This window comes from Salminus brasiliensis, chromosome 12, assembly GCF_030463535.1.
Source record: "Salminus brasiliensis chromosome 12, fSalBra1.hap2, whole genome shotgun sequence".
NCBI lineage: Eukaryota > Metazoa > Chordata > Actinopteri > Characiformes > Bryconidae > Salminus > Salminus brasiliensis.
This window is the reverse complement of record NC_132889.1, coordinates 11,238,529-11,249,836: the sequence shown is the minus strand read 5'-3', so window position 1 is coordinate 11,249,836 and position 11,308 is coordinate 11,238,529. Positions and strand designations below refer to the sequence as shown.

Sequence of the window (11,308 nt, the reverse complement as noted above, 5' to 3'; positions counted from 1 at the left end):
AAAGCAGAGCACAATTTGAAATACTGTTCTATTTGGCCATTTGCTCTTTATATTAGGGTATTCAATGTCCTCTCATGTTCATTGCCACATCTCGCTGTGAATACCATGTAAACCTCAAGTGATCTGCACAAGTGATCTGCAGAGCTGGCAGAAAACATGTCCCAAGTAAGACTCTTTGTTGGGCTATGTGAATCGGCTTTGTGCCAAGAGAAACAATGTCTTTTAATCTCTCGCCATTTGCTAAAGCGTAATGTTGTAAGAAGCTTTGTGTGCAGCCCTACTAAAGCTTTTAGCTTCCAGGAATCACACTGCTTTTGTATGCCACTGTAAACTGATTCACGTTAAAGCACTGTTGTCATTTCTGATGCATTGGTGTACTGAGTACGAAAGCAGATTGTTTAACATTACTTATGTTTTTGTTTTCATTTACTCAGTGCATTTATTTGGAAGTAAAATGTGGTTCATTAATTAAATTCCTCCTAACTATCCTGTGTATCCTCATAACACCCCCTGCATCCTGAACATCAGAGGGGATGCAATTCAAATCAAAGATGAAGGATGGCAAGAGAGCACCCCCGTGTGGACAAATGCTAGAACTGCACATATCGACTCTGGGAAGAATAATATCCCTGTTTTTTAACCAGCTTGATGCTGCTAGCAATGTATGTTCCTGCCACTAATAGTCAGGTACAATTACAGCCTATTAGTTTTTTTGACTCATTTATCAGAATTACTGAATTAAATAGGAAAGGGCTTGGCCTATGCGTGCATTTCGAGCAGTGAATAGTGCAGTGAGTTCTGATTCCTTTTTTCTATGCAAAACTGAAAGTGAGATATAAAGTGGGTGCATGTCCAAATCTGGTGGATGATTGTGGCGAGAGTACTAAATTATGTACACTAAATTGCTATCGTACTTTAGAAACTTTGATTAGGCATGTTTTTTTTGTGAACTAATTTACTCAAATAATTTATGTTCTTAGAAAAGTAATAAAATAGCAGATTTCTGTACCACTTAAGAAAATCAGTTTGTAGACACCTTTTAAATGAATTAATCAATTTTTTTAAGCAAAGTCTACAGTCTGCAATCTACTAACTTTCAGATAAACGTGTTAATCTACCCTTGTGCCATGTGGACAAAAGTATTGTGACACCTGCCCGTTCACTGTCTTTCCCAAAAATCAAGGTTATTTTATTAGGCTATTTTTGTCTGAGTAACTGTATCTTCTGCCCAGTGAAGACTTTCTACTAACATTTGGAGCACTGCTGCGGCATTTGAGGTCAGGATGTTGGATTATCACCATTCCATATCATCCCTACCTAAAATAGCCCAACCGCAAACTTCAAAATGGGATTCTTTGAGTGAGAATGAAGTCCAGCACATTTTAGAGTTTCCCCTGCTCCCAACACACCTGACACAACCAATGACCTCCTGAGGTGAACAGGATGTGTCAAAACAGGGAAAACACAAGAACATGCAAGGCAGTGGTAGAACAGGACAGGTTTGAAGACCACTGCCTAGTAGTGGTTCTCAAGATGTGGACCCCCCCCCCCCCCCGAAAGTCTACGTTTATGCTCTCTTCCAGTGTGTTATGACCTGGGTTGGAATAAAAATTTGTAATATATATGAGTCCCTTGGGACCGCTTTGAGAACCACAGTAATAAAAATGATCAGTATGAAGAATTTTTTTAAAGCTTAAAATAAAATAAAATAAAATAAAAAGAAACACTTATATTCACACTTTCTGAAATGGGTCTCTACTAAAAAGTTCTAATGAATCAAAAATATAAGAACATAATTCACATAGATGCTGCAAGTACTGGAGTGGCTTAAAGTGGCAAATGTGAGTTAAAAGCAGAAGAAATACAAGACACAAAAAGCAGTTTTGTTCTGAGTTTTAATCACTGAAAGAGACGATGATGCCCTTTTCTCCTTTCCTCTCTCGTTTCAGCAGTGTCCCTGAATGGCTGTGGGTGGTGCCACTGCACACCCCACAGCCTCCGTACGACTGGTGTGTATGTCTAACCCGCCCCCTTTAACTCGGTCATAGAAAAGAAAAAGAAATCTGCAGCAGACAATCATCTTGTTTCTTGCAGAGCAGGTATCTTTCGAGGTCTTTTTGGCAGCAATGTGGCGTTACTGTGAAACAGACTGCAACCGCCGAATAGCAATAGGCTACATTGACATATTTCATTTGTGTGAGTCAGTGATTAACAATAACAATAAAAATAAAAACATACATACACATGCACGCGCACACACACATACCCTGGTATGTTTTTTTGTTTGTTTGTTTGTTTTTCTTTCCTCTTCACCTCCATGTGGAACAGCATACTGATTCAATACAGCAGCATGATGGGACTGAAGAGCAGCACAATGGGACCTGTCTGCCACAAACACATACAGCTGGGGCCCAACGCTGTTTCTGGAAGGCTGGAGTGGAGCAGTCAGTCTTTCATCCCCTCTGCTTAAGCACACCTGATGTAACTCATCAGTTCATCAAGTTTAACAAGCAGTGTTAAAAAAGAAAGGACATCAACCAACTGCGCTGAACTCCGGCCCTCGAAGACCAGATGTTTGTCTGCCCTGATCTACAGCATCATTGATAGTAATGAATGCAGCTCCATTAAGAGTGGGATGCAGCAAACACCTACAGGACAATGTCAAATTAAAGGGCAAGTTCACCAGCTTTTCAAAATTGTGTTTACTTACTGTACATACACTCAAAAAAGAACATAAAGAACCTTTATGTTTTTCTTTTAAAGGAATGAACTAGCATTTTTAAAAGAATCTGCTTATTTGCAGTGTGTTTTCACACTGAAAAGCATGTAAATGGTTCTCTATGGTAATTAATTGCAAGACAGAAGCTGAAGATGAACAATGCTAAAGCATTCCTTTAAAAGAACTGTCCAGTAATTTCCAGATGTTTATTAGGGGACTAGGGATGCACATTGCAACTAATTTTGATCAAGTGTTTCTAAGCATTAATGAACAGATAACCCATCTAACATCAAAATGGGTAGTTACTCAGCTAACATTTGTTTGCAATAAAGCTACACAACCTCTGCTTTCTTCCTAATTACAACGCATGCCTGGCAAGGCGTCATCACTATCCACTTGTATTTCAGAGTAATACATACTTAATCACAAATATGAGCAAAAATTAACACATTTTACATAACTGTTAGCCTGCTATTTTCTTCATTTTCTGTGATGAAGAATGATGAATATCCATCTACTTAATTCAGTATTCGAATACTGGAGCTTGTGCACATCCCTAATTAAGTTTCTGTGGTGTTGTCACATATAAACAGAAAAAAATCTTTATTTTTAAGGGGGTGGGAAAAAAAAGGATGTTGAAGGTCAGAGGTCAAAGCTACTAATATGGTCCTCAAGAATCACAAAGTTGATGTCAAAAAGGGAAAAAACTACAACAACAACAACAAAAAAAAAAGGTGAACTTTCCCTTTAACACCTTGTCTTGCATACGCCTACAGGCTTGGCCCCCTAGTGGATGCATGGAGGCACAGGTATTGAAACAGTAAAATATGCTGCAGTAGCGGTCCTGTGCAAAGCCATTAATACAGATGCAGAAGCTTTCAGGTCTGCTGCTGCTCTTAATCCAAGAGTCAAGGGAGTCAGCTTCAGCTTTGTAATACTTTTACCAAAAATTCACAACACAGTGAAGGTACGAATTCAGAAATTAATGGGGGGGAGGGAAAAAAAACAAACAAACAAACAAAAAAAAACAACAAAAAAAAACTCTGCAGACTGACAGAAATGAGTCTTAATGCAGTTGAACAAAACCCGGTAAAAAGATGATCTTTATAATTTAAAAGAAAAAAAGAACTACGAGGGAGGGGGTTGGACACAGACCAAGAGTAGGTAAATCAGAACACATCACCCGCCCTGAAATTACAAAAATAAACAAAACGAAAGCTCATCCCATTCACGGGGCATGCCCAGGCTCTCCGTTTCCATGGCAGTGCTGACCTAGGTCACAGCAATAGGCCGCCTCACACCTGGATCCTCTACCTCTCAGATGAGAAGTCCTCTTAAAAATAGATACTAGATTCATACAGTATTTCATAACAAATATCACAAACAATATTCATAATCATTTCTTAAAAAAAACTGAAAGCAAACTCAATACCTTCTTTGTTGCACTATTCTTGTGTTTTTTTTTTTTTTTTTTCCTTTTTTTTTTTTTGCATTCAGTTCGATATGCATATGCAATACAGAAACCCACCCACCCCCACCAGGCTTCGAATGCTTGGTCAGTTTGAATGAGAGCACCATGGAGTAAAACAAAAAACAGGACAAAAAACAGAAAAACAGAAAAACGAAACAAAAAAGGGGAAAACAAAATACTGTAGTCAAAGTTGAGATGTGCCCTCTCCTCCTCCTCCTTCACAGATCTGTTCATTTTACCCTCTTCTCCTGTATTCATTCATGAAGAGTGGAAGGACACCTATTTTGTCCTGGTCGGTGTGTTTTTTTCCTCCACTGCTTTATCTCGTGTCAAGTAACAGTTAGCTCAGTGCTGATTTGAATGTGTTGCATGATTTATGTTTTTTTTTTTTTGTTTTGTTTTGTTTTTCTTTTTTGTCTTTAACTTCGTTGGCCCCGTGTGGGAGGGAGGCGATGGGTAGTCACAGTTTCAGGTAGGCTTGTGTTAATTCTGTCCTGTACTGCAGGTGGGATCTCCCCCTCTATCTCATTCTCTCTATAGATGATCGCTGTACTCCACAGACTGCAGACCGGTGTATAAGGCTACTCGTATTCAAGGAACTGTTTATGGTAGAATAACAAATACCTGTTAGGGAAACAAAACAAGCATCAGTCACCACTGCATTCATATACTTAAAATGTCAGACTTAATATATATTATTCCACTTCTAAGATACACATATTGCACAGGATGCTTACATAAAACCACACTGTTAATTAACTGTTGAAGACAAGTTGCATAAAAAAAAGGTCAACTCTAATCATAATTTGACTTCCGCTTTTAACCTATCTGTGCAGTGAACATACATACACACTAGTGAACACACACACACACACACACACACACACAGTGGACAGTAAGCACAAATGCCTGGAGCGGTAGGGAGCCTCTACTGCAGATCCTGGGTCTCGAAACAACAATCCTGTCCATCTATATGCTCCAATCACTAAGCCACCACCACTGCCCAAAAACAGCCTACCTACCTATAGTCTAAGCATAGATGTTAATGTAAATGTAGATAACTAATAACAAACTGTAGCTTGCAGTACTTTCTGTTCAAAGTAATTAAAAAGAAACCAAGCCTTATGCATTTCAGGAGGGAGATTGTTAATTTCTCCCTATTGTACTGAACTCGTACCGAGCCATAATGTCCAAACCGTGGAATTCTGTGTTCTGTTACATGTGTGATTAACTAGTTGGTAATGTTCTGTTTGTGTAGCCTACAATTAAATGTAATGTTTGCTTATTGTACACATTAAAAAAATAAAGGTTAAGCAAGACAGATAGAAACATAGATATAGAGGGGTAGATAAATAAATATAACATATGGTTGTAAACAATTATCATTAATTATCAGCCCTTGACTTTTAGATTTTGCAGCTAGTCAGTACATCTATATAGTCTACATGGTGATAAATGGCCAATGAGTGTAGGTAGAACATAGGTGTTCTTAATGAACTCACAACAGTTACACAGCTAAAACTGTTTATATGAAACCTTTCTATCTTGGTGCACTTACAGCCTCAACTAAAGGCAAAGCCTGTATGGGTGTCATCATTAGAGCCAACAGAAAAAACACATTAGCGTGTACAGTACGGCTCGTCTTGTCCTGTCTCTTTACAAAAAGAGGCCCAGTTGCAAAATCCATTCAGTCCACATGTAACCCAACCAGTCTGATTATTATTGCAATCAGCAAAAGGAAATGCCCACTTGGACTGCATGAACCAGCACCATGGCTTGTACAAAAATAAAATAAACCCAATCAGTTTTACCAGCAGTATCATTCTGGTGTGACGCACTGTAAATAGTAACACTACTAATGCTGTAACCTGTACACTGTTCTCTTTTTCTAACAGAACTGAAAAATGTTTCTCACCCTTCACTGTCCAGCACATCTTTAATGCTGGCCTTAGTGATGATGGCGTCATCACATTTAAACCACTGGTCCTTGTGTTGTCGGATGAAGCTGGTGTAGTGGCCGCTTTCCAAAGTGCCTTGGTGATTTACCACTGCAAACAAGGAATACCTAGGTGAAAGACAGAGAGAAAGAAAAAAATATTAAAACAAAACAAAAAAATGAATAGAGAGTAAGAAACAGAGCAAGAGAATTCCATTTACAAATAAATATCAATATTACAACCCAAAAAATACTTTGCTTCTGCTTTGTACTACATTTCTAAATATGACAGAAGGCTGAACCTTTGTGCTTGCAACATAATACACTGTGGATAACAATATCAACATAAGACACAATGACTTTGGAAAGTCAAGTTTCGGCCTTGTGCTAAAAAAAAACAAACAAAAGTTTGACAAAGTGAAAAGAATTTGACATTTTTACAAATTTATGTATGTTTAAGCACCTTTGGCACCAATTAAAGCCTCCCGTCTTCTTAGGTATTATGCAACAAAGTTTGCACACCTTAATTTGGGGATTTTAGGCCATTCTTCTCTGCAGATCCTCTCAAGCTCTGTCAGGTTGCATGGTGACCGTTGGTGGACAACCATTTTCAGGTCTTTCAAGGGATGTTCGATTAGGTTCAAGTCAGTGGCTGGACCACTGAAGGACATTCACAGAGTTGTCCCTACGGCACTACTGTTCATATACAACAGTTCAGCGTTTTATTGTGAATTATCCTGTGTTGTCATGGTTGTGGGCTTGGGGTCGCTGTCTTGTTGGAAGGTGAATCTTTGGCTCAGTCTGAGGTCCCAGGCACTCTGGATCAGGTTTTCATTAAGATTATCTCTGTACGTTATTCCATTCAGCTTTTCCTCTACTTTGACCTGTCTCCCTGTCCCAGCCATGAAAAAACACCCCATGCCACCACCATGCTTTACTGTAAGGATGGTATTGGGCAGGTGTTAAGCAGTGCCTGGTGTCCTTCAGACATGACACTTGAGGCCAAAAAAAATCCATCTTGGTTTATCAGACCAGAGAATCTTGTTTCTCACAGTCCTAATGTCCTTTAGGTGATTTTTCGCAAAATGTCCAAGCAAGCAGGCTTTCATGTGTCTCTTTCTGTCTAACCATTCTGCCAGAAAGCCCAGATTGGTGGAGTGCTGCAGTGATTGTTGACCCTCTGGATGTGTCTCCCATCTGCACACAGAATACTTGTGAAGGCCTTTCTCCCCAATTACTTGGTTGGTAGGACAGGCAGCTTTAGGAAGAGTCCTGAGTGTTCCATTTTAGTGCAGTAGAATTTTTTGTAGCCTTCTCCAGATCTGTGCCTTCACACAATCCTGTCTCTGAGCTCTACAGGGAGCTCTTTTCTCCTTATGGCTTGGTGTTTGCTCTGATATGCATTTTAAGCCGCGAGACAGGTGCATGCCTTTCCACATCATATCTGTGTGTGTGTGTGTGTGTGTGTGTGTGTGTGTGTGTGTGTGTGTGTGTGTGTGTGTGTGTATATACACAGACACACACGTGGACTTCAATCAACTTGTAGGAACATCTCAATAATGATCAAGAGCAATACGAGGGCATGGCAAAGGGTCTGAATCCTTGTGGAGTGCAAATTAATGGGGAAAACTCGTTGAATGCTTTTTTTTTATTTTCATAAAATGAAAGAATGTGAAAAACATGAAGGAGTCTGAAGACTTTCTGAATGCATTGTATGTGCTTGACTGAAAGCGAAAGATGGAACTTACTTATTGTCGTTGTTTAACACGTCTACTGGCTGCTGGTACTGACCATTTACTCTGCTCTCCTTACTGTGAGAAAGAAAAAATATGCAATATAGTGCAGTGTTCATCAGTCAAGCCATTTGTAGTTTAATATTTAAAAGATCTGTTCTAATTAAATCTATCCCAAACACTGCATTCCACATATTTTTAATTACTATTTCATTATTAAGCTCGCAGCCCTCTCAAAAACCTGTATTAAACGAAATGATGTATTGTGTAGACAATTTGATAACAAGCAGAGTTAACTCTAGGAAAGACTGTGCCACTGTCAGAAATCATGAATCTTGCACACAACTGTGGACAAAAACAACTCTTTCAACCAAAGAAACCATCAACAAGCAAATAACTATTTAAGCACCTAAATGGGTTTCTCTTATGGTTCTATACAGAACCACTGTCTTTCCTAAAGTGAACCATTACAAAGTCTGAAGAATGAAGTTGGAGAGACAAGGTTTCTTACAAAAGATAATACGTATTTTAAACAATTATATGCATTTGTTCCTACTGAGTTAGACAAAAGGTTATTTTTTTCAATATTATAATATGAATTCAGCCAAGTGCTTACAAAAGTGTGTCCGTAGCAACACAACTCACCTGGAGGCCATAAAAGGAGTCATGTCCAGCTCTAGGGGGAAGGACACATATGTAGTGATCTTTCTCCTCAACTTGGCTGAATGCTCAAAGCGCTGCACAGCAGAGATGAACATATAGAGATAAAAGGACAAATGTGAGTAAGTGGAGAGAGAGACATGTCTTACAGCAGGAGCCATGTAGTGGGACAAGTTTGGACACCCCTGGTCTCATTCATTTAATTATAAAACACAAATTTTGAGCTAAATTAGTGTTTTATTTTTGAATACCTTTAGAGTGGATAAGAAAACAAAATGAGCACCATGCAAAACATTTGGGCACCCCAAGAAGACTTCAGCTCTCATGTAACATTTACCAATAGCTCGTGCATTAAGGGCTCTGACTTAACTTGTTCTCATCATTATGAAACGGCAGGTGATGAAAAGACGGCCACAAGAAAATGGAAAAGCATTTGCCAGGTAGCAAATGTTAGTTAAGAGGAACAGTCGATGTTACATTAAGGTCTGTTGGACCATGAAAACTTGGTCAGAAAGAACTACTAGCTAGAAAGGCAAATTAGCGGAATATATAGAAAATACCAGTGCCAGTTATATTTGCACAGATATCCATTTTCTGTAAAAGTTTATATCATCTGTAAATGTCTGTACCTAATAGTTTGTGTATTTGTCTACATATGCATATGTAGTACTCATACATGTACAAGTACAAATATTTCCATCTCCCTTGGCTCCTTCAGCTCTGTATTACTATTAGCATTGTTTTTTTAACTTTATCATTCTTTGTTCCATTTATTGTTTAGTGTACTTTTCTTTCTTAGTGTAACACTAACAGTCTGTGTGCTTATTACATGTCATACCTGTGTTGCTCTCACCAACTTTTTTAATCTGGTCAAGACTGTTTTTGGCAAATGTTTGGACAACTTGCATGGTCAGAAATTCCTCAATCTTTTGTCTCCAAACATCTCTTTGCTTGGTTCAAGGTCCAACACTGAATTCTGTGGTGAGGACGCAGGAAAGGTTTGTTTCTGATTACCCTTCTTGGGTCACATTTGTGCAGGTGTCACTGCATAGTAGAACAGTGCACCTCTACTCTAAAATGCTAATCAAAATGCTTTTGCACTGATCTGTGGGACTCCTATGCCTAGTGAGTGTAATGGTGCTAAATTTCATCAGAATATCCTGCCTGCGTGTGAACCAAAAGAGGCTAATATCTTGAACTTAAACAGATTTCTTTTCCTTTTTCAAGATCAAACTGACATCTGAACTGATCTGAACCACTAATTGTCTTCTTTCCAAGAGGTCATTATCCTTTCTTAATCAAAATGCATTTTTTAAATGTTTTTTTTAGCTAGCAGTTCTTTATCCTCACCTTGGTGTCTTTTTTTTTCTTATTAACTGCTATTTTTTAAACTACATTACTAACTGAGTAAACAACTACCTGAAAACACTTTGCTATGTTCTTAAAGCCTTTTTGTGTTTTGTAGGCATCAACTGTAAGCATTGTAAGCATAAATTACATTTTAGAGTGCTAAGCAGCTGCTTAGAGGAGTCAACAGATGCTTACTGTTTGGTCTTTACAAAGTATTTACAAAACTTGCGCATCACCTAGCCTTTTTGAAAGGTGCAACCATAGTCCTAACAAGTAAGGACTGGATATTTGTTAACTCCGAGCTTAAATCTAGTGGTGTTCCCAAACAGCATGATGCTCTTCAAAAGTTTAATGTTTGATCTACAACTTTATGCTTTTTGGAAATAAGTCCCTGTATTTACAGTGACTAAGTGCCCAAGCATTTGCATGAATTTAAGTGTATATATTAAGGGTGTAGCTGTACACTAAAGTCACAGTTTGGTACAATGTTGGTAATCTGCAGTACAAGCACAATACATTTCAGAAATAATTGTCTGTTTCATTTTAAATGTGCTCTAATCTGTACTGTTCAGGACTGGATTACCCTCTTAGCATAAATTAAAGCTGTTAAATGGTAGAACAAGCTTTATATGAAACGTCACTCTTCCTGGTGGAATTTGCATGTGTGAATTTTGTTTCTGCATTACATTCATTAATATTTGCAATAATATGCAATAATTCAATCATATTTATTAAGCTATGCATATCGTGACACACACCAAACTGTGAACCCTATACCGTGAGGTACTATTACAACCCTAGTATGTAAATATTTATTTGTATAATGTTTACTTTTCTTTTTTGGCTCCTGGCCCACTGCAAACATTGTACATCACAGTTTGATCAGTCATGATCTTCAGAAGACTTTAGATTGAAATACTCCCATTAATAAAATTCTTGTTTAGCTGTACTACAGTAGACAAACGTTCTCAAGTGCAAGAGATGTGCGCAGGTCTTTAGCTGTCACCTTGGGATTTTTCTTTATTTCAACTTGGCAAAACCTGGAACTGATCTGTGGGACTCCCACAGTGAGCGTAATGGTGCTGAATTCCTTCCAAATAATCTGCCTGCGTGTGAACCAAAGAAGACTAATATCTTGAACTTAAACAGAATTCTTCTTTTTCAAGATCAAACCCACATCTGAACTGATCTGAACCCCTAATTTTATTCTTTTCAAGAGGTCATTATCCTTTCACATTCCTTTTAAACCCCAGAATGCAGAAAGGCTTATTACACACTAGACGTATTATTCAGTGACTACAGGGACTTCTGTAAACTGTTCATGCAATGAATATCAGATTTAGATCAAGTCTAGTAGTCATTAATGCAAAACGATTATCGTAAAAGCTGCAGATATTCTTACAGTTATGCAAAAAAAAAGGAATACATAGTCGGAAGCA

At 38.2% G+C, this 11,308-nt stretch overlaps 1 protein-coding gene across 2 annotated transcripts in view; it reads right to left on the bottom strand.

Annotated features, from left to right (window-relative positions):
* Positions 1 to 1,878: 1,878 nt before the first annotated feature.
* The window catches only part of usp22 (ubiquitin specific peptidase 22), a 41,714-nt gene continuing 32,284 nt past the window's right edge, over positions 1,879 to 11,308 (bottom strand). Inside the window, exons 10-13 of one of the 2 annotated variants that reach the window (XM_072694291.1) lie at positions 8,505 to 8,596; positions 7,875 to 7,937; positions 6,106 to 6,255; positions 1,879 to 4,814 (exon numbers count right to left, since the gene is read on the bottom strand). In XM_072694291.1, the coding sequence (XP_072550392.1) occupies positions 4,772 to 4,814; positions 6,106 to 6,255; positions 7,875 to 7,937; positions 8,505 to 8,596 (348 nt within the window). In that variant the 3' untranslated portion in view covers positions 1,879 to 4,771. Of the gene's footprint in view, positions 4,815 to 6,105; positions 6,256 to 6,648; positions 7,938 to 8,504; positions 8,597 to 11,308 lie in introns of those variants that run through there. The other variant, XR_011980737.1, reaches the window with a different exon arrangement.